Source organism: Macaca mulatta, chromosome 12 (genome assembly GCF_049350105.2).
Source record: "Macaca mulatta isolate MMU2019108-1 chromosome 12, T2T-MMU8v2.0, whole genome shotgun sequence".
NCBI classification, from domain to species: Eukaryota; Metazoa; Chordata; class Mammalia; order Primates; family Cercopithecidae; genus Macaca; species Macaca mulatta.
Window position 1 is genome coordinate 9326941 of NC_133417.1, and position 24158 is coordinate 9351098.

General features: G+C 42.9%; 2 protein-coding genes across 29 annotated transcripts in view; both read left to right on the forward strand.

The window, feature by feature from the left end:
- The window catches only part of SAP130 (Sin3A associated protein 130), an 84068-nt gene extending 78917 nt beyond the window's left edge, over positions 1 to 5151 (forward strand). For all 28 annotated transcript variants that reach the window (XM_015109821.3, XM_028830606.2, XM_028830605.2 and 25 more), the window contains 3 exons: positions 846 to 949; positions 3838 to 3951; positions 4210 to 5151. In XM_015109821.3, the coding sequence (XP_014965307.2) occupies positions 846 to 949; positions 3838 to 3951; positions 4210 to 4368 (377 nt within the window). In that variant the 3' untranslated portion in view covers positions 4369 to 5151. The remainder of the gene's footprint in view (positions 1 to 845; positions 950 to 3837; positions 3952 to 4209) is intronic.
- Positions 1 to 24158, forward strand: part of WDR33 (WD repeat domain 33) — a 325821-nt gene that overhangs the window by 78175 nt on the left and 223488 nt on the right. The gene's annotated exons all lie outside the window — the stretch shown is intronic.

The following is a 24158-nucleotide window of genomic DNA, read 5'->3' on the forward strand; positions in this document are numbered from 1 at the left end:
TTTCTTGATTTGATAAAGTTGTTCTGCCCTTGGAAAGGCTCCCTCTTGTAATCCCAGCACCTCTTATGCTTTGTTCTTTCCTTCAAACCAGCCTGCACATGGTCTAGGCTACATCTTCATTAGTTCCACAAATCTCCCGCAGTTCCCTTCACCACAGCCTCCACTGCTCTCAGGAGCACCTTTAGGTTTGAACTTCTTCACACTCTTGCAAATGGACTCACTTCCTTCAGGAAGAAGTTAGAAGGCATCTGTTTTACAGCCCACGTCTTCCGGCCAAATGTTTGAGCCAGGGCCTTGGAGATGGGGGAGGCCCCGGCTTGACATGTGGCAAGCTTCTCTCTGAGTGACAGCCCTGCTTTAGGAGGTAGCACTTAGTGGAGGGGGAAGGAGGGGAGTAAGCAGCCTGGAGTCCTCTTGGTTTACCTCTCCTAGATGAAACCATTACCTCAAAGAAAGAAGTTCTTATGGCCCGGTACGGCAGTTCATGCCTGTAATCCCAAAACTTTGGGAGGCCAAGGCAGGCAAATTGCTTGAGCCCAGGAGTTCAAGACCAACCTGGTCAACATAGCAAGACCCCATCCCTACAAAAAACACAAAAGTGAGCCCAGCGTGGTGGCGCACACCTGTAGTCCCAGCTACTTGGGAGGCTGAAATGGGAGAATCGTTTGAGCCTAGGAGGCGAAGGTTGCGGTGAGCCGAGATTGTACCACTGCACTCCAGCCAGACACTGTCTCAAAAACATAACAAAATTCTTATTAAAATAATGGCATTTACACTGCTTAAACACGAATCATTTACCTTTTTAAACACTGAAATACACATATTTTTGTTTTTTATGGTTCCAGAGGAGAAGAAAGCTATGCTGCAGGAAATAGCTAATCAGAAAGGAGTATCCTGTCGTGCTCAAGGCTGGAAAGTTCACCTCTGTGCCGCCCAGTTACTACAGCTGGTAGGTGGAGTTCTAGCAGTTGTTCATCATGCTGAAGAAAGGAGAAGACACTGGAGATTGCTGAGTTCATAGAACTTTTTATAAGTAACTGTGAAGCATTCCCAGCTAACATGGGTTATGGTAGCATTTTTATGTGTGCTATGTAATATCACTGTGTCAGTTACATGTGATTAAAACTGAAATATATTTGAGTTCTGGTACCCAGATCCAAAATATATGGAACAACTGTGGTGTAAGACCTAAATTTAAGATTCAGTGTTATGTCATGTTGTGACATCTGAAATAGGGGGAGCCTCAAATGGCCTAACTGAGAGTCCCTCCTCCCAACTCTGCTCCCTCAGATGAAGTCTCCTAGCCAAACAGCCCTTCATACCACAGGGACCAGGCACACAACTCCTGCTCCTTGCTGAGTAGTAGGCTCCAGTTCCCTGCCAGCTTCCAATATTCCAATATTATTCAGATAAGCCAGTCAACACATCGTCATTCAGAGACCGGGTCATACCTCTCCCTCTCTCCTTGTTCTTTTTTGTTTTTGTTTTTGTTTTTTTGTTTTTTCTTTGAGACGGAGTCTTGCTCTGTTGCCCAGGTTGGAGTGCAGTGGCACGATCATGGCTTACTACAGCCATGATCAGCCTGCTGGGCTTAAGTAATCCTCTCACCTCAGCCCCCACAAACAGCTGGGACTACGTGTGAGTCACTGCACCCGGCTGATTTTTAAACATTTTTTGTAGAGGCCAGATGTGGTGGCTCAAACCTGTAATCCCAGCACTTTGGGAGGCCGAGGTGGGCAGATCACAAGGTCAGGAGTTTGAGACCATGGCTAACATGGTGAAACCCCCGTCTCTACTAAAAGTACAAAAATAAGCTAGGCATGGTGGCAGGCGTCAGCTACTCGGGAGACTGAGGCAGGAGAATCGCTTGAAACCAGAAGGCGGAGGTTGCAGCGAGCTGAGATTGTGCCACTGCACTCAAGCCTGGGCAAAAGAGCGAAACTGCGTCTTGGGGGAAAAATAAAATTGTAGAGAAGGGGTCTCATTGTGTTGCCCAGTCTGTCCTGTGTCTTTAATTTTTAACAAACAAGTTAAAAAAGTTTTTAATCCAAAATAAGGGGCCAAGGTCAGTGGCTCAGGCCTGTGATCCCAGCACTTTGGGAGGCTGGGGCAAGAGGATTGCTTGGGCCCAGGAGTTTGAGGCCCGCCGGGCAACATAGTGGGACCCTGTCTCTACAAAACAAAAGTGTTTTAATTAGCTGGGTGTAGTGGTGCACACCTCTAGTCCCAGCAACCTGGGAGGCTGAGGTAGGAGGATCTCTTGAGCCCGGAAGACCAAGGCTGCCCACTGCACTCCATCCTGGACAACAGAGTAAGACACTATCTCAAAAAAAAGGAAGAAAACAAAGTTTATAGAATAAAGATATAAAGAAAATAATTTTTTGTAACTGCCCAACAGTGTCCACATTTGTCCCACAACATGTATTTTAAGCTAAGTTTTATTGCAAAAGAGTCAAAAAGTTTGAAACAGTTTAGAAGTTTGTAAAGTAAAAAGAGTATGCTAAGGTTAATTTGTTATTGAAGAAAGAAGAATATTTTTGATAGATTTAGTGTAGCCTCAGGGCACAGTGCTTGTAAAGCCCACAGCAGTGTACAGTGATGTCTTAGAGCTTCACATTCACTCACTGCTCACCCCCGACTCACCCAGAGCAACTTCACCGTCCTGATAGACTGCATTCATGTGAGTGCTCTTTACCGTTTTTAATCTGTCATGCCATATTTTTACCATACCTTTTCTATGTGTAGATATGTGTGGACACACAAACAGTTAACACTGTGTTTCCGTTTCCTGCACTATTCCTTGCAGTGACACGGTATACATGTTTGTAGTCCAGGAGCAGTAGGCTCTATCATGTAGTCTAAGTATGTGGTAGTCCATAACATCTAGGTTTGTGTAAGTGCATTCTGTGATGTTCACACAACAGCAAAGTTGCCTAAAGACATTTCTCAGAACATAGCCCTGTCATAAAGCAGAGCATGACTGTATTTGTGATTCATAAACTGCTGTTAATCTTATCTGTCCAATGTTGGATCTTATATGTTTGGCCATTTCTATAACGCTAGGGCAAGAATCCCTCCTTCACCAGCTGGGTGAAGAGGAGACAACAACCTCATAAAGTTTTTCCTTCTTTTCAGTAGCAGTGACCTGAAGAACATTGTCTGTTGTCAGTATCTAAAAAATGTAGTACCTTGGCTACTTCTGACTTAGCAGAAATCACTTCTGTGAAACTTGGAGACTTGTGTTTCAGAAGAATTGTGGATTCAAGGCAGTATTCAAAAGTTATCCTTGAAGATAGGCTCTGAACTATGGCAAATTATAATGTCAATCTTTGTTGATCCGTTTCCTTTACTGCCTTTATTTTATTGTATTGTATTTATTTGTTTTTTAGATGGAATTTCACTCTTGTTGCCCAGGCTGGAGTGCAATGGTGCGATCTCAGCTCACTGCAACCTCTGCCTCCCGGGTTCAAGCGATTCTTCTGCCTCAGCCTCCCGAGTAACTGGGATTACAGGCACGCACCACCATGCCCGGCTAATTTTGTATTTTTAATAGAGATGGGGTTTCACCACATTGGTCAGGCTGGTCTCGAACTCCGGACCTCAGGTGATCCACCCGCCTCAACCTCCCAAAGTGCTGGGATTATAGGCGTGAGCCACCACGCCCAGCCCCTTTACTGTTTTTAAACCTTAGTATCTTAGTCCTTAGGAGAAAGGACATTGTCACCCAAACAACTCTTAGACAGTTTACAAAGGTGATTCAAGGTGGGTTCATTTGCCTGGGGTTGACATTGGAAAATATTTCCGAGGTCATGATATTCTCCCTTTTGTGTGTTGCAGACGAATCTAGAACATGATGTCTATGAAAGACTTACCAACCTGCAGGAAGGGATTATCCCAAAGAAAAAAGCAGCAACCGATGATGATCTCCACCGAATAAATGAACTGATACAGGTTTGAGTGAGCCCCTTCCCTTCTGATCATCCACTTTATGAAGTTGCTTTCTGTAAAGCCCTACTTCTCCTGTTGCCCCCCGTATCCCTCATATCTTCAGTTAAAAACATGTGCTTCAGCCTGCACTGCTGAGAAACAAGAAGACGTTCTCTCTATGTGGAAGCCTCAACGCGGCCTCTGCCCGAAGGCAAGCAGGTTTTTAAAAAGCTGCACTGCCCTCACGATCACTGATTGATGATGTGATGTCTTCTGTTTCAGGGAAATATGCAGAGGTGTAAACTCGTGATGGATCAAATCAGTGAAGCCAGAGACTCCATGCTTAAGGTTTTAGATCATAAAGACCGCGTCCTGAAGCTTCTGAACAAGAACGGGACTGTCAAAAAAGTGTCCAAATTGAAGCGAAAGGAAAAAGTCTAGACCCAGAAGAATCAGGAGTTTGGAAGCAAATTGATGAAGAATGATGGTGGGGGTGGGGGGAGGGTTTTGGTTTTTCCAAAGTGGAACTTTGAAATAAAGGAAGTGTTCCTTAGTTCACATGTGAAAGCAAGGGCCCCGTGACATCCAGTGGCATAAAAGGATCAGAGCTGACTGGACACAGTGAGCTGCCGCCTTGCGTTCGGGGCACCCCTGTTAAACCTGCTCTGTGTCATAAGTGACTCCGGATGCGTCAGTGTCCACCAGTTGGAAGCAATGACAAGGATGGCTGGCTGGGGTTGTTCAGCCTTCCGGTTTATAGACTGTATTTATCTAGTGGATTCCTGCAGGCCCCATACTGAGCCTGGACTGAAAGTATCCACTCGGACCATCTGTTATCTCTCTACACTGAAAATAAAACCTCTTCCACCCACCCCATTCGGTTCTTCTGCCTGACCTTCAAATGCCCACGTTGGCCTTTTACAGCAGTGCCACGGCACCAAGCGAGCTGCCGCATCTCACACTCTAAAGGGTTTGAACTATTAGTTCTTGTCATTTTTTTAAAAGAACCATTCCCAAGTGAAATTGTTATATCGTCTGTCTTGCGTGTGTCAGAATTGGGTTTTTGTGGAGGTTCAGAGCAGGCAACACCGTAAGGTGCTCTCAGATCCTTGTTCTGAAGTACATTCTCTTGGTTCTCTGTACTTCTGTAGCTGGTGTGATGCTGTTAATCGTATGTACCACACATCTCCAGACGTTAATAAAGGACTCAAAGAGGTTTTTGTACATGCGCAGTTTGCATCTTTCTGTCAAGTGAATCAGCGCCACACTGACTTTCGCTGAAATGTTTACCCTGCTTCGGTTTTTCACACGTTGGGAGCCTACTTTGTTTGTTGAAGTTATGCTGTTTGCATAGAGTTTCACTTATCAGGGTAGTTAGAATATGCTACAATGGTGAAATCTGTTGGATCTTGGCTCCCTTAAATATGAGCCTGTATTGTGGCCCAGTGCGGATATAAATTGGTCCAATTCTAGGACTGTTAAGGCTGCAGTACTGGGGGCGGAGCTTTCGGGTGGGTGGATCCTCTCCACAGGTTCCTCTTCCTGTGAACTAACCTGAGTGGAAAGGTCACTCAGATCCGCTTCCTGTGGGCACAAGACCAACCACCTCTGTCTGGCCTCCATGCGACAGAGCAGGAAAGATTTTTCTCAGAGGCTTCCGCTCTGCAGACAAGACCTGACCACCCTCCTTCCTTAGGACACCTGCTTTCAGCTACCAGGTTGGGGCTGGAGCACTTCCCTTCGCTCTGACCTGAACAGATTTGAGACGGGCAGTGTTCCATTTCTGCCCATGCCTTTGGGACCAAGGCCCTGGCTCGCCTGAGACAGCCTTCCTCATAGTAGAATGGTAAGCTGTCATCTGTGGGATTGGGGAGACCACCCAGGCCTGCAGAGCCTAGACTAAAGACATCCTGGGCGCAGTCGAGGCTGCCGGACTAGAGTATTTCATGAGGATATGGAGAAAACTTGAAAAGGTTTTACTCGGCGCCAGTCTAGTGTAACTCCTAGAACAGTGCTCCTTTGCTGGAGTTTCTCATCAGTGTACACGTTGCCTCAGTGGTCACATGGGGTCTTTGGCTAGAGCAGGACGGGATTCAGGTGTGTGGGAGCCTATATTATAGACATGTTCTCTATGGCTTTTTTTTTTTTTTTCGAGACAGGATCTCACTCTGTCACCCAGGCTGAGTGCAGTGGCTCAATCATAGTTCACTGCAACCTCCAACTCCTGGGCTCAGGCGATTTTTCTGCCTCAGTCTCTTGAGTATCTGGGACTGCCAGTGCTTGCCACCATACCCAGCTAATTTTTTTTTTTTTCTTTGTAAGAGGTGGGATGTCATGTGTTGCTCAGGCTAGAGATTACTTTTTTGCGGAAAGCTTGTCAGTACAAGCCTTGAAGTCAGTGCAGATTAGAAAATAGCGTTTTCCTTTGGGTATATACCCAGTAATGGGATGGCTGGGTCATATGGTACATCTAGTTCTAGATCCTTGAGGAATCGCCATACTGTTTTCCATAATGGTTGAACTAGTTTACAATCCCACCAACAGTGTAAAAGTGTTCCTCTTTCTCCACATCCTCTCCAGCACCTGTTGTTTCCTGACTTTTTAATGATCGCCATTCTAACTGGTGTGAGATGGTATCTCATTGTGGTTTTGATTTGCATTTCTCTGATGGCCAGTGATGATGAGCATTTTTTCATGTGTCTGTTGGCTGTATGAATGTCTTCTTTTGAGAAATGTCTGTTCATATCCTTTGCCCACTTTTTGATGGGGTTGTTTGTTTTTTTCTTGTAAATTTGTTTGAGTTCTTTGTAGGTTCTGGATATTAGCCCTTTGTCAGATGAGTAGATTGCAAAAATTTTCTCCCATTCTGTAGGTTGCCTGTTCACTCTGATGGTAGTTTCTTTTGCTGTGCAGAAGCTCTTGAGTTTAATTAGATCCCATTTGTCAATTTTGGCTTTTGCTGCCGTTGCTTTTGGTGTTTTAGACATGAAGTCTTTGCCCATGCCTATGTCCTGAATGGTACTACCTAGGTTTTCCTCTAGGATTTTTATGGTATTAGGTCTAACATTTAAGTCTCTTATCCATCTTGAATTAATTTTCGTATAAGGAGTAAGGAAAGGATCCAGTTTCAGCTTTCTACTTATGGCTAGCCAATTTTCCCAGCACCATTTATTAAATAGGGAATCCTTTCCCCATTTCTTGTTTCTCTCAGGTTTGTCAAAGATCAGATGGCTGTAGATGTGTGGTATTATTTCTGAGGACTCTGTTCTGTTCCATTGGTCTATATCTCTGTTTTGGTACCAGTACCATGCTGTTTTGGTTACTGTAGCCTTGTAGTATAGTTTGAAGTCAGGTAGCGTGATGCCTCCAGCTTTGTTCTTTTGACTTAGGATTGTCTTGGAGATGCGGGCTCTTTTTTGGTTCCATATGAACTTTAAAGCAGTTTTTTCCAATTCTGTGAAGAAACTCATTGGTAGCTTAATGGGGATGGCATTGAATCTATAAATTACCTTGGGCAGTATGGCCATTTTCACGATATTGATTCTTCCTATCCATGAGCATGGTATGTTCTTCCATTTGTTTGTGTCCTCTTTTATTTCACTGAGCAGTGGTTTGTAGTTCTCCTTGAAGAGGTCCTTTACATCCCTTGTAAGTAGGATTCCTAGGTATTTTATTCTCTTTGAAGCAATTGTGAATGGAAGTTCATTCCTGATTTGGCTCTGTGTTTGTCTGTTACTGGTGTATAAGAATGCTTGTGATTTTTGCACATTAATTTTGTATCCTGAGACTTTGCTGAAGGATTATAAATTATGCTGCTATAAAGACACATGCACACGTATGTTTATTGCGGCACTATTCACAATAGCAAAGACTTGGAATCAACCCAAATGTCCATCAGTGACAGATTGGATTAAGAAAATGTGGCACATATACACCATGGAATACTATGCAGTCATAAAAAAGGATGAGTTTGTGTCCTTTGTAGGGACATGGATGCAGCTGGAAACCATCATTCTTAGCAAACTATCACAAGAACAGAAAACCAATCACCGCATGTTCTCACTCATAGGTGGGAACTGAACATTGAGATCACTTGGACTCGGGAAGGGGAACATCACACACCGGGGGAGGGATTGCATTGGGAGTTATACCTGATGTAAATGACGAGTTGATGGGTGTTGACGAGTTGATGGGTGCAGCACACCAACATGGCACAAGTATACATATGTAACAAACCTGCACGTTATGCACATGTACCCTAGAACTTAAAGTATAATAATAATAAATAAATTTAAAAAAAAACAAGGCCGGGCACGGTGGCTCAAGCCTGTAATCCCAGTACTTTGGGAGGCCGAGGCGGGTGGATCACGAAGTCAGGAGATCGAGACCATCCTGGCTAACATGGTGAAACCCCGTCTCTACTAAAAATACAAAAAACTAGCCGGGCGTGGTGGCGGGTGCCTGTAGTCCCAGCTACTCGGAGGCTGAGGCAGGAGAATGGCGTAAACCTGGGAGGCGGAGCTTGCAGTGAGCCGAGATCGCGCCACTGCACTCCAGCCTGGGTGACACAGCGAGACTCCGTGTCAAAAAAAAAAAAAAAATAAAAATAAAAAATAAAAACAAACAAACAAAAAAAAACAACAAAAAAAAAAAAAAAAAAAAGAAAATAGTGTTTTCAGGATGTCTTCCCCTTCTGAGGACAATGCAGTCAGCAGTTAGGAGAGGCAGAGGGGATGATTCTTGCCGACAAACAATGGTTTTTGAATATAGTTTTATTGGCCGGGCGCAGTGGCTCACACCTGTAGTCCCAGCATTTTGGGAGGCCAAGGCAGGCGGAACACTTGAGCTCAGGAGTTCGAGACCAACCTGGCCAATGTGGTGAAACCCTGTCTCCACTAAAAAAATAAAAATTAGCAGGGCTTGGTGGCACACGCCTGTAGTCCCAGCTGCTCAGGAGGCTGAGGCAGGAGAATCACTTGAACCTGGTAGGCAGAGGCTGCAGTGAGCTGAGATCACACCACTGCACTCCAGCCTGGGTGACAGAGTGAGACCCTGTCTAAAAACAAACAAAATTACCTCAAGCAGTCCTCCTGCCTCAGCCTCCCAAAGTTTTATTAAAGAGGAATCGTGGCCCACGCCTATTATCTCAACACTTTGGAAGGCTGGCAGGAAGATCTCTTGAGAGCCCAGGGGTTCGAGATCAACCTAGGCAACATAGTGGGACCCCACTTCTACAAAAAACATTTAGAAAGAAAATGTCTTGTAATATTTTTATGTCTTCATAACGAGTGTTGTTTTGTTTTGTTTTTTTGAGATAGTCTTGGTGTCATTCAGGCTGGAATACAGTGAGACGAACACAGCTCACCACAGCCTCAACCTCCCAGGTACGAGCAATCTTCCTGCCTTAGTTTCCTGAGTAGCTGGAACTACAGGCGCACACCGCCGTGCCTAGCTAGTTTTTTAATTTTTTGTAGAGGAGGGATCTCACTATGTTGCCCAGGCCAGTCTCAAACTCCTGACCTCAAGCAGTCCTCCTGCCTCAGCCTCCCAAAGTGCTGGGGTTACAGGCGTGAGCCACTGCACCTGGCCTACTGATTTTGTCAGTAATAATACAGAGTCATACAATTATAGGGTTGAATATTTATTTACAGATTATGTAGTCCAACCCAACCAATGATGAAAGGGACTCCTTAAAAACATTTTTTTTTTTTTTACATTATAAAATGCCACACATCCGAAAGCCTAGTACATGAAACAAATGTATAGATTCATAAATTCTTACTTAAGAACAACTTTCAGATCACCCCCATGGTAAGAAACAGAAACTTGTCATTCATCTCCAGAAGCTTCGCCACTGCCACATCCAATTACAGCCCTCCACTGCCCCAGTAACTTTTTTTTTCCAAATAATCATTTTTATTGTACAAATACAGAGTAGAATGTCCAACTCTTAATAAGATTTGTCAAAATCTTGTGTTTTGACAAATATATACACCCAAGCCAACACCCAAATAAAGATACATGACATTTCTATAACCTCAAAGGAGCAGCTCTCTGTAGTCATGACGTACCCCTCTGCCTCACCCCGCCCCCCCACAAAAAAACGTAAACACTGATCTACCACCTGTTAACACAGATTCGTTTGGTTCATTAACTTCATATAGATTCATGCAGTACACACTTACTTGTGTCTGGCTTCTTTTGCTCAACATAATTTGAGCTTCATCCATTTGTCAGGAATATCAGTACGTTGTTTCCCTTGCTGAGTGGTATTCTGTGTGAGTATGCAGCAGTTCGTCCACTCCCCTATTGAAGGACCCATTGGTTTGCTTTCCATTCTTGGCTATTATGAATAAAGCTGCTACAAACATTTGTGTGCAGGTCTTTTTGTGTAAATCACTTTTCAGATCGGTTGGGTGAAAATCTAGGCGTGTGATTGCTGGGTTGTTAGGTGGAAAACTATGTTTAGTTTTGTAAGGAACTGCAAAACTGCCCTCTAATGGGGTGTATCATTTTACAACCAGCAATGAAGGAGAGTTCCTGTATTTGGTGTTGTCAGTGCTTTTTGGATTTTAGTCTTTCTAGTAGGTGTGTGGTGGTATTTCATTTTCATTTGCAGTTCCCTGGTGATAGATGATATTGAGCATTTTCATGTGTTCATTTGCCTTCTTTAGTATCCTCTCAGGTGAAATAACTATTCGCATCTTTGCCTTTATTATTATTATTATTATTTTAAATTGCGACAGGGTCTTGTTCTGTTGCCCAGACTGGAGTACGGTGGCATGATCACAGATCACTGTAACCTTGACCTCCCGGGCTCAAGCAAAGCTCCCACCTCAGTCTCCCGAGTAGCTGAGGCTTCAGGCATGCGCCACCACACCCAGCTCATTTTTGTATTTTTTGTAGAGATGGAGTCTCACTATGTTGCCCAAGCTGGTCTCAAACTCAGGGGTTCTCAAGGAATCTCCTACCTCAGCGTGTCAGCCTCCCAAAGTGCTGGGATTACAGCACTGTGCCTGGCCAGTAGTACCTTTCGAAGAGCAGAAGTTTTGTTTTGTTTTGTTTTGTTTTGTTTTGAGACGGAGTCTCGCTCTGTCGCCCAGGCTGGAGTGCAGTGGCGGGATCTCAGCTCACTGCAAGCTCCGCCTCCCAGGTTCACGCCATTCTCCTGCCTCAGCCTCCCGAGTAGCTGGGACTACAGGCGCCGCCACGACGCCCGGCTAATTTTTTGTATTTTTAGTAGAGACGGGGTTTCACCGTGTTAGCCAGGATGGTCTCCATCTCCTGACCTCGTGATCCACCCGTCTCGGCCTCCCAAAGTGCTGGGATTACAGGCGTGAGCCACCGCGCCCAGCCAGAAGTTTTTAATTTTAATAAAGTAACAACTTTTTAATTTTTTCTTTCATGAATTGTGCTTTGGACATTTAAAGATATTGCTAAACCTAAGGCACCTAGATTTTCTCCTGTTTTCTATGAATTTTACAGTTTCATGTTTTGTATTTAGGTTTATGACCCATTTTGAGTTGATTTTTATGAAAGATGTAAGGTCTGTCAAGGATTTTTTGTTTTTGTTTTTGTTCTGAGACGGGGTCTCGCTTTCTCATCCAGGCTGGAGTGCTGTGGCATGATCACGGCTCACGGCAGCCTCAATCTTCAGGACCGAAGCAATCCTCCCACCTCAGCCTCTGAAGTGTCTGAGACTACAGGCGCATGCCACCACGTCCAGCTAATTTTTGTATTTTTTATGGCGATAGCATTTCACCATGTTGTCCAGGCTGGTCCCAAACTCCTGAGCTCAAACGATCCACCCTCCTCTACCTCCCGAAGTGTCGGGATTACAGGCATCAACCAGGGCTTTTGTGTTTTGTTTTGTCGTATGAGCATCCAGTTGTGTTCCAGCACCAGTTGTTGAAAAGCCTCTCCTTGCTCCACTGGAATCCTAGTAAGATTTCTCTTTGAAGCCTTTGCTAATAAGCCTTTGCTCTCTTGTCAGAGATCAACTGACTTATGTGTGGGGCCTTCTCTTCTGTTCCGTGGATCCACTTCCTTGATGAATCTACATCAGTGTAGTTTTATAGTAAGTCCTAAAGTTGGGCAGTGTCAGCTCTTCATCTTTGTTCTTCATTCTTGTGTTGGCTATTCCGGTCTTTTGTCTTTTCCTATAAATTATAGACCCTGTTGACATCTACAAAATAGTTTGCTGAGACTTTGATTAGCATTATGTAGACTTTGTAGATCAAGTTGCAAATAATTGATAATAGTGTGTGTGTTCTAATTCACAAATATGAACTATCCCTTCATTTATCTATATCTTTGATTTGTTTCACTAGAGTTTTCACAGTTTTCCTCGTATACATCCTATACATATTTCACTAAGATTGGTAAGTGTTTGATTTTTTTGGTGCTATTGTAAAGGGCACTAGGTTTTTAGTTTCAAATTCCAGTTGTTCACTGGTGGTATATAGAAAAAACAATTGATATTTCTTTTTTGTTGTTTTTTTTTGTTTGTTCTGAGACGGAGTTTTGTTCTTGTTGCCCAGGCTGGAGTGCAGTGGGGCAATCTCAGCTCACCGCAACCTCTGCCTCCTGGGTTCAAGCGATTCTCCTGCCTCAGCCTCCTGAGTAGCTGGGACTACAGGCGCACGCCACCACACCCAGCTAATTTTTGTATTTGTAGTAGAGACAGGGTTTCTCTGTGTTGGCCAGGCTGGTCTCGAAATCCTGACCTCTCATGATCCATCCGCCTCAGCCTCCCAAAGTGCTGGGATTACAGGCGTGAGCCACCGTGCCTGGCAGCAATTGACATTTCTATGTTATTAACCTTGGGTGCTGCATATTGCAATATTTGCAGAAGTGTGGTGTTTTGTTTTGTTTTGGTGGCCTTTATTGTCAATTCTTAGAGATTTGCTACAGAATCAGTCATTCCATCTGTGAACACATAGTTTTAGTTCTTCTTTCCCTATCTGTATAACTTGTATTTCCTTTTCCTGACAATACGTCAGCTAGGACTTCCAGAAAGATGTTGAATAGGATTGGAGAGAGGGGAAATTCTTGCCTTCCTCCCAATCCTAAGGGTAAGGTGTCCAGTTTCTCACTATTAACTATGATGTTAACTGTAGGGTTTTTTGTAGATTTATTTTATCAAGTTGAGGAAGCTCCCTTCTATTCCTCCTTTGCTAAGAGTTTTCAACCATTGAATAGATGGTAGATTTTGGCAAATGCTTTTTTACATCAACTGATATGATCATATGAATTTTCCTTTTAGACCGTTGACACAGTAGATTACATTAACTGAATTTTTATTGCTGATACAGCCAGTCCAACCAGCATACCTGGAATGAATCCCACTGGGTTGTGATGTGCAGTTCTTTTTATACATCGTTAGATTCAGCTTGCCAATATTTTATTGTATCTATGTTCATAAGAGTCGGTGGTTTGTGGTTTTATTTTTTGCTCTATCTTTGCATGGTTTTGGCATCAGAGTAACATTAGTCTCATACAATGAGTGAGGAAGTGTTCCTTCTGCTTCTATTTCTGAGAAGGAGATCGTAGACAATCAGTATTTCTTCCTGAAATGTCTGGCAAAATTCAGCAGTGAAAACATTTAGACCTGTCATTTTCTTTTTTGGAAGATTATTAATTGTTGATTCAATTTAAAATAGATATAGGCCTAGTCAGATTGTCTGTTTCTCCTTATGTTTCACTCGTTTCTGTCTTTGAAGGAGTTGGGTCGTTTCATCTAAATTATGAGATTTGTGGGCATAGAGTTGTTCATAGAATTCCTTTATCATCCTGGTCACATCCATGGAATCATTAATGATAACCCTTTGTCGTTTCATTGTTTAAAATGATTTATTGAGATATTACAATTTACATACCATACAGTTCACCTACTTGAAGTATATAATTCAATGGCTTTTACCGTAGTCCCATAGTCACAGAGTTGGGCATCCATCATGATAATCAGTTTGAGAACGTTTTTGTTGCCCCCAAAACAAATCCTCCACCCTGTAACTATTACCCTCATTTTGGTGTTTATTGTGAGTTAATTTTGGCATGTTATGTGATATAAAGGGATCCCACTTGGTTTTCTTAATATTATATGTGGCTAACCAGTTGTCCCAGTACCATCTGTTGAAAAACCATTCTTTTTCCATTGAATTGTCTTGGCAGTTTTTCAAAGATCAATAAGTTGTATGTGTAAAGATTTATTTATAGACTCTCAATTCTGTTCCATTGCTCTATGTATGTGACAGCCACCACCCCACTGTTTCACTTATTGTAACATTGTAGAAAGTTTTGAAATTGGGAAGTGTGAGTTCTCCATTTTGTTAGTCTTTCTGAAGATTGACTTGGCTGTTCTGCATTCATTAAATTTCCACATGAATTTAGGATCAGCCTGTCAACTTCTGCAAATAAGTCATCTGAGATTTTGATATGGTTTATGTTGAATCTATTGAGCAGTTTGGGAAATTCTGCCATTTTAGTATTAAGACTTCTGATTCATAAACATGGGATGTCCTTCCATTTATTTAGTATTACTTTAATTTCTTTCATTTGACGTATTCAGAGTATAAGGTCTTCACTTCATTTGCTAAACCTGTTTCTAAGGACTTTATTGTTTTTGATGCTATTATAAATTGAATTTTTTTTTTTTTTTTTTTTTTGAGATGGAGTCTCACTCACTTGCCCAGGCTGGAGTGCAGCGGTGCGATCTTGGCTCATTGCAACCTCCGCCTCCCAGGTTCAAGTGATTCTCCTGCCTCAACCTCCCAAGCATCTGGGACTACAGGCACACACCACCATGCTCAGCTAATTTTTGTATTTTTAGTAGAGATGGGGTTTCACCATGTTGGCCAGGCTGGTCTTGAACTCCTGATGATCCGCCCGCCTCAGCCTCCCAAAGTGCTCAGATTATAGGCGTGAGCCACTGTGCCCGGCCGGAATTGTTTTCTTAATTTCATATTTGGTGTACTCACTGGTACTACAATACCAGTGAGTATATAATAGAAATACAATTGTTTTTTTATTTTTTACGTTTTTGGCCAGGCGCAGTGGCTCACAGCTGTAATCCCAGCACTTTGGGAGGCTGAGGCAGGTGGATCACGAGGTCAGGAGTTCGAGACCAGCCTGGCCAACAGAGTGAAACCCCGTTCTCTACTAAAAATACAAAAAAATTAGCCAGGCATCGTGGCAGGTGCCTGTAATCGCAGGTACTTTGGAGGCTGAGGCAAGGAGAATCACTTGAACCTGGGAGGTGGAGGTTGCAGTGAGCCGAGGTCATGCCACCGCACTCCAGCCAGGGAAACAGTGCAGACTCCATCTCAAAAAAAAAAAAAAAAAATTTAAACAGCTTTATTGAGATACAATTCATATGTTATACAATTTACCCATTTTAAATATACAGTTCAAAGATTTTTGATACATTCAATTACTAATTTTTAAAACTGTATTAAAATATATGTAACATAAAATTCGCCATTTTAAGTGTACAATTCACTGGCAATCGTTATACTCACAATGTTATGCAACATTACCATTAGCTAATTCTAAAAGTTTTTCATTACTCCTTTGTAACCAGTAAGCCCCTGGTAATCTCTAATCTACTTTATTTTTACAGATTTGCCTGTTCTAGATACCTTGTATAACTGGAATTGTACAATCTATGTTCTCTGTGTTGGGCTTATTTCACGTAGCACGTGATTGGGTCCATACATGTTGTAGCACGCATCAGGACTTCATTCATTCCTTTTTAAATCTGAATAATTTTCCATTGTAAGTATATATCACTGTATATATCACTTTTTAAATTCATTTATGTGTTGATGGATACTTGGTTGTTTCTACCTTTTGGCTGTTTTAAGTAATACTGCAGTGAACACTGGCATACAAGCATCTGTGTAAGTGGCTAATTCCTTTGGATCTATATCTGTGAATGGAATTGCTGTATCATGATAATTCTGTGGATAGCCACCAAACTATTTTTTATAGTAGCTGCACCATTTTAAATTCTTTTATTAATTAATTAATTTATTTATTTATTTAAGACAGAGTCTCACTCTATATCACCCAGGCTAGAGCGCAGTGTTACAATCTTGGCTTACTGCAGTCTTAACCTCCTGGGCTCAAGTGATCCTCCCAACTCAGCTTCCCAAGTAGCTGGGACGACAGGCATGTGCCACCACGCCCGGCTAATTTTTGTATTTTTTTGTAAAGACAGGGTTTTGCCATGTTACCCAGGCTGGTCTCGAACTCCTGGGCTCAGGTGATCACCTGCCTCAGCCTCCTGAAGTGCTGGGATTACAGGCATGTGCCACTGCACCAGGCCCATTTTACATTCTTAAGTATTCTTTTGAAGCTATTATAAATGGAATTGTTTTTAAAAATTTGCTTTCGGGCCAGGCGTGGTGACTTATACCTGTAATCTCAGCACTTTGGGAAGCCGAGGCAGGTGGATAACCTGAGGTCAGGAGTTTGAGACCAGCCTAGCCAACATGGCAAAACCCCATCTCTACTAAAAATACAAAAATTGGGGGTGGGGGGTGTTGTGGTACATGCCTATAATCCCAGCTATTTGGGAGGCTGAGGCAGGAGAATCACTTGAACCTGAGAGGTGGAGGTTGCAGTGAGCTGAGATCGCACCCAGCCTGAGCAACAGAACAAGACTCTGTCTCCAAAAATAAAATAAATAAAATTTGCTTTCAGACTATTTATTGCAAAAGTATAAAAATACAACTGATTTTTGGGAGTTAATTTGTATCCTGCAGGTTTACTGAATTTTTAAATTATTTCTAATAGTTCTTGTGGAGTTGTTAGGTTTTTCCACAGATAAGATCGTCAAAAAAAGATTCTGTCATCTGCAAACAGTGATAACTTTATTTGTTTTCTAATTTAGATGCATTTTCTTGTTCTTGCCTAATTATTATTCTTAGAACATCCACCACTACAGTGAACAGAAGAGGTGAAAGTGGGCTGGGTGTGGTAGCTCACGCCTGTAATCCCGGGAGGCCAAGGCGGGTGGATCACTGAAGTCAGGAGTTCAAGACCAGCCTTGCCAACATGGCGAAACCCTGTCTCTACAAAAATACAAAAATTAGCCGAGTGTGGTGGCACTTGCCTGTAATCCCAGCTACTCAGGAGGCTGAGGCAGGAGAATCACTTGAACCCAGGAAGCAGAGGTTGCAGTGAGCAAAGATTGCACCACTGCACTCCAGCCTGAGCGACGGAGTGAGACTCTTAAGAGGTGAAAGTGGGTACTATTGCTTTGATCCTGACCTTAGAGGGAAAGCTTTCAGTCTTTCACTCATTGATTATTATGTTAGTTGTAAATTTTTCTCATATGGGCTTTACCATGTTTAGGAAGTTTCTTGCTATTCCTGGTTCATTGAATATTTTTATAATAAAAGGAGGTTAAATTTTTTCAAATCCTTTTTCTGCATCAATTGAGATGATCATATAGTGTTTTTTTTGTTTTTTTTACTTGTTTGTTTTAATCATCTAGCTTAAAATTGTCATTATATGGTTTTATTCCTTCTATTAATATGATATATTACATTAATTTTAGTATGTTGAACCATCCTTGCTTTCCAAGAATAAATCCTACTCGGTCATGGTGTATAATCCATTTTACATGCCACTGAATTTAGTTTACTAGTGTTTTATTGAGTATTTTTTATATATATTCATAAAGGATATTGGTCTATATTTCTCTTGTACTTTTGTCTAATTTGAGCATCAGGGTAATACTGGACTTACAGGGTGATATAGAAAGTGTTCCCCTTTCCCTAGTATGTTGGAAGTGTCTGTGAGTAATTGTTGTAGAATTGTTAAAATTTATCAGAGAAGCCATTTGGTTGTGTTTATTTGTTGAGAGGTTTTTTGTTATTGATTCAATTTCCTTAATAGTTCTAGGTCTATAGTCATGTATCCCTCCATGACAGGGATACATTCTGAGAAATGTGTTATTAGCCAATTTCATTGTTGCGCAAACATCACAGGTTTTAGTTACACCGACTTAGGCTGTATGGCATAGACTATTGCTTCTAGGCTACAAACCTGTACACCATGTTACTGTACTGAATACTGTAGGCAGTGGTAACATAATGGTAAGTATTTGTGTATCTAAGCATATCTAAACATAGGAAATGTACAGTAAAAATATGGTGTAGAAGATTTTTAAATGGTACTTGTATATAGGGCACTTTCCACGAATGGAAAATGCAGAACTAGAAATTGCTTTGGGTGAGTGAGGGATGAGTGAATGTGAAGGCCTAGGACATTACTATATACTACTGTGGGCTTTGGGGCTACACTAAATTAACTTACAAATTTTTTTCTGACCAGACACAGTGGCTCACGACTATAATCCCAGCACTTTGGGAGGCAAGGCAGGTGGATCCCTTGAGTTCAGGATTTGGAGACCAGCCTGGTCAACATGGCGAAACCTCATCTCTACTAAAAATACAAAAAATTAACCAGGCATGATGGTGCGTGCCTGTAGTCCCAGCTACTTGGGAGGCTAAGGTGGGAGTATTGCTTGAGCCTGGGATGTTGAGGCTGCAGTGAGCTGTGATCACACCACTGCACTCCAGCCTGGGTGACAGTGAGACCCTGTTTCAAAAAAAACAACAAGTATACTCTAAAATAATGATTGAAAGTATAGTATAGTAAATACATAAACCAATAACATAGTTGGTTATTATCAAGTATTATGTACTGTGCTTAATTGTATGTGCTATGCTTTTATGTGATTGACAATGCAGTAGGTTTGTTTACACCAGCATCGCCACAGACATGTGAGTAATGCTTTGCTCAACAATGGCTATGATATTAGCAGGCAATAGGAATTTCGCAGCTCTATTAAAGCTTATGGGACCACAGTCATTTATGAGGTCTGACTCGCCCAAAACGTCATTATGTGGCAGATGACTGTTTAGAGATTTTCTGTTTCTTTTTTCTTTTGTGTGCAACTATTTCATTTTAATTACTCCTATTAAAAGATTGTGGCTGGGCGCAGTGGCTCACACCTGTAATCCCAGCACTTTGGGAGGCCGAGACGGGCGGATCACGAGGTCAGGAGATGGAGACCATCCTGGCTAACACGGTGAAACCCCGTCTCTACTAAAAAATACAAAAAACTAGCCGGGCGAGGTGGCGGGCGCCTGTAGTCCCAGCTACTCGGGAGGCTGAGGCAGGAGAATGGCGTAAACCCGGGAGGCGGAGCTTGCAGTGAGCCGAGATCGCGCCACTGCACTCCAGCCTGGGCGACAGACCGAGACTCCTTCTCAAAAAAAAAAAAAAAAAAAAGATTGTTTATTTTGGAGGGCTGCAAGGCATTTTATTATCCACTCTTAAAAGGTTCCATGGGTCTGGTAAATTCACATTATTCCCATGATGTTTCCGAGTGGCTCCAGGAGTGTCAGGAGGTGCCATCATCAAGCACGTGCTTATCTTTCTAGTGCTAAAGGCCATAGCACATTGCAACTTGCATAGATAGACGGGCAAATAGGTGGGTTGCCATGAGCTGCGATTGTGCCACTGAACCTCCAGAGTAGCTGCTCTACAAGCACATGCCACCATGCCTGGCTAAGTTTTTAATTTGTTTATAGAAATGGGGTCTTGCTCTGTTGCTCAAGCTGGTCTTGAACTCACTCCTGTCCTGGACTCCCAAAGTGCTAGGATTGCAGGTGTGAGCCACTGCACTTGGCCTTTGTTTTGGAAATTTCAGAATTTTATGATATAGAGAGAGGGTGAGTTGTTATGCTTTTATGCATTGCGGGTTTAAATTCTCTTTTTTTTTTTTTTTTTTTTTTTTTGGGAAGGAGTCTCGCTCTTGTTGCCCAGGCTGGAGTGCAGCGGTGTGATCTCAGCTCCCTGCAACCTCCGCCTCCCAGGTTCAAGCGATTCTCCTGCCTCAGCCTCCCGAGTAGCTGGGATCACCACCATGCCTGGCTGATTTTTGTATTTTTAGTAGAAACAGGGTTTCACCATGTTGACCAGGCTGGTCTCGAACTCCTGACCTCAGGTGATCCACCCGCCTCAGCCTCCCAAAGTGCTGGGATTACAGACCTGAGCCACCTCGCCCAGCCTAAATTATTCTTACAGAAAACCTTTCTTTTTTTCTTTCTTTGTATATATTCAAGGAATAAAAATACAGTTTTGCTACACTGGTATATTGCGCTGTGGTGAAGACAGGGCCCTCAGGGCATCCATCCCTGGAGGAGCACACACTGTGCCCACTAAGTAAGTCATCCATCTCCAGCTCAAGTCCTGCGGGATTGAAGCGGCAAAGTACTTGCCATTCCAGGACTGTAATTGTCCCTTGAAGATGTTCTCTGGGACCTCTTCACATTGCTTTTATATCATGAACAATAAAAATCACTGCCATACCTGGCCAAGCTGAATTCCCCACACCATCTGTCAAAGAAGCCTGTCCAAACACAAAATTCCAGGTGTCTCTTGGGTTAAGAGCAATCATTGTTATCCCTGCAACACAGAATGCGTCTTTAGGTTTCCTTTTTGTTTTTTTCACTTCAGAATGTGCCATGCATGAATTTGCAGGTTTGGTCCATTATCACCGACTCGGAAAGAACACCTCACAGCAGAAACAGGAGCTGGTTCTGGGAGTTGTACTGTCAAGCCATAGAATAATGCTTCGTAGTGACCCATGAACCACTGAATATATTCTACACTGATAATTCTGGTATTTCCTGGAGATCCAATATATACCAATGGACCATATGTAACTACTGCATTTCTCTGGGGCATTTCTCCTCTAAGGATCATAGAAAACTGTTCAGTCTTCAAAAGCCTCCCTGTCAAGCTGACTGAAAATGCAGGCTAGTGGGTCCAAAGTGATCCCCGTCTGGTTGGAAGCCTGCTTTCCTAGAACCGTCTTCCCCAGTAGCTGAGCTCTCATACCAGGATATACAGGCTGTGTTCTTCAGCACGAGAACTGTCGTTAGCATCTTTACATTAGGGAGGTTGTCACTGAATGTTTCGCTTTAGAAAGACACGCATGTCTGCGCCTGGTCCTGTTGTGTGAGACACCTTCACCCCCAACAGCCCTCGACACCGCCAGCTTGCCTTCCGTGGGACCCCCGCCTGCATTCATTTCTTTCTTTTTTTTTTTTTTTTTTTTTTTTTGCGACGGAGTCTGGCTCTGTCACCCAGGCTGGAGTGCTGTGGCCAGATCTCAGCTCACTGCAAGCTCCGCCTCCCGGGTTTACGCCATTCTCCTGTCTCAGCCTCCCGAGTAGCTGGGACTACAGGCGCCACCACGACGCCCGGCTAGTTTTTTGTATTTTTTTAGTAGAGACGGGGTTTCACCGTGTTAGCCAGGATGGTCTCGATCTCCTGACCTCGTGATCCACCTGTCTCGGCCTCCCAAAGTGCTGGGATTACAGGCTTGAGCCACGGCGCCCGGCCTGCATTCATTTCTTGAGTCAGTTCGGGCAGATTGTGTGTTTCTAGAATTTATTTATTTCATCTAATTAGGTGTCTTAAGTTGTGGCTAGGTTGGGTTATCTAATTTGTGGGTTTGTAACTATTCATAACATTCTCTTATAATCTTTTCCATTTCTATAAAATTGGTAGTAGTATCTCTACTTTCATTTTCTCATTTCAGTAATAATTTTTCTTTTTTTTAATTCCCCTTTCAAGAATGAACGATTTTAGTAATTTAAGTTTCCTCCCTTTTTCCCTAGTCTACAGACTTGTCAGTTTTGTTGATCTTTCTAAGAACCAACTTTTAGTTTCGTTTTCTCTATTGATTTTTGATTCTCTACTTAATCTGTGCCCTACCGTTATGACTCCTTCTTTCTCCATTAGTTTGCTTTTACTAGTTCCTTAGGTGTAGAATTAGTTTATTGATTTGAGATATTTCTTCTTTTTCAACACATACATTTATAGCTATAAGTTCCTCTTAGCACTGCTATGTTGTGTTTTTGTTTTTATTCATCTCAAAATACTTTTTTTTTTTTTTTTTTTTTTGAGACGGAGTCTCGCTCTGTAGCCCAGGCTGGAGTACAGTGGCCAGATCTCAGCTCACTGCAAGCTCTGCCTCCCGGGTTCACGCCATTCTCCTGCCTCAGCCTCCCGAGTAGTTGGGACTACAGGCGCCCGCCACCTTGCCCGGCTAGTTTTTTTGTATTTTTTAGTAGAGACGGGGTTTCACCGGGTTAGCCAGGATGGTCTTGATCTCATGACCTCGTGATCCGCCCATCTCGGCCTCCCAAAGTGCTGGGATTACAGGCGTGAGCCACCGCGCCTGGCCTCAAAATACTTTTTAATTTCCCTTGTGATTTCTTCTTTTGCCCACTGGATGTTTAAGACTTTAATTTCCACATATTTGTGAACTTTCTGGTTTTCCTGGTGTTACTCATTTCTAGTTTCATTCCATTGTGATTGGAAAAGATGCTGCGTATACTGTTAGTCTTTTTCCCCCCTCTCTGTCTTTCTTTCTCTCTTTTATTTTTTTTGAGACAGTCTCATTCTGTTGCCAAGGCTGGAGTGCAGTGTCCCAATCGCAGCTCACTGCAACCTCAGCCTCCAGGGTTAAAGCAAAATCTTGCCTCAGCCTCCCAAGTACCTGGGATTACAGGTGTCTGCCACCATGCCTGGCTGATTTTTGTATTTTTAGTAGAGACAGGGTTTCACCATGTTGTCCAGGCTGGTCTTGAACTCCTGGCCTCAAGTGATCCACCCACCTTGGCCTTCCAAAGTGCTGGGATTACAGGCATGAGCCACCACATCTGGCCTGATGTTAGTCTTTTTAAATTTATTGAGATTTGTTTTATGGCTTAACATATGGTTTATGCTGGAGAATGTTCCATATACACTGGAGAAAAATGTGTATTCTGCTGTTGCTCGGTGGTCTATGTATGTCTGTTAGCTCAAACTGGTTTATAGTATTATTCAATTTCCTGATTTCCTTATTGATCTGTCGTATCTATTACTGAGAGGGATATTGAAGTGTCTAACTATTATTGAAGAATTGTTTCTCTCTTCAATTCTATCCGTTTTTGCTCTGTACATTTGGGGGCTGTATTATTAGTTATAAATATGTTTATAACTGTTATATCTTTTTGCTGTAGTGAACATTATATCTACATGAAATGTCCCTTCTCTCTTGAAACCATTTTTCATTTAGAGTCAATTTTGTTTAACAATGATACAGTCACTTTGGCTCCCTTTTGGTTATTATTTGCATGGAAAATCTTTTTCCATCCTTGGCGGCTTCCTTGCTTTTTAACATATGAGTATCTTGTGGACAGCATATATATATATATATATATATATATATATTTTTTTTTTTTTTTTTTTTTTTTTGAGACGGAGTCTCGCTCTGTCGCCCAGGCTGGAGTACAGTGGCGCTATCTCGGCTCACTGCAAGCTCCGCCTCCCGGGTTTACGCCATTCTCCTGCCTCAGCCTCCCGAGTAGCTGGGACTACAGGCGCCCGCCACCTCGCCCGGCTAATTTTTTTGTATTTTTAGTAGAGACGGGGTTTCATTGTGTTAGCCAGGATGATCTCGATCTCCTGACCTCGTGATCCGCCCGTCTCGGCCTCCCAAAGTGCTGGGATTACAGGCTTGAGCCACCGCGCCCGGCCTTTTTTTTTTTTTTTTTTTTTTTTTGAGACAGAGCCTCGCTCTGTTGCCCAGGCTGTAGTACGGTGACATGATCTCAACTCACTACAATCTCCACCTCCCAGGTTCAAGCGATTCTCCTGCCTCAGCCTCCTGAGTAGCTGGGATTACAGGCGCCTGCCACCAGGCCTGGCTAGTTTTGTATTTTTAGTAGACACAGGGTTTTGCCATGTTTGCCAGGCTGGTCTTGAACTCCTGACGTCAGGTGATTCACCTGCCTCAGCCTCCCAAAGTGCTGGCATTACAGGCGTGAGCCACCATGCCGGACCAGATTTTAATTCATTCTGCCAGCCTCTGGTTTTTTGTTTTTTGTTTTTTTAGACAGAGTTTCACTTTTGTCACCCAGGCTGGAGTGCAGTGGTGCTAATCGCTTGAATCTGCATCCCGGGTTCAAGCTTTTCTCCTGCCTCAGCCTCCTAAGTAGCTGGGGTTACAGGCACATGCCACCACACCCAGATAATTGTGTATTTTTAGTAAAGACGGGGTTTCACCATGTTGGCCAGGCTAGTCTCGAACTCCTGACCTCAGTGATCCGCCCACCTCAGTCTCCCAAAGTGCTGGGATTACAGGCATGAGCCACCGC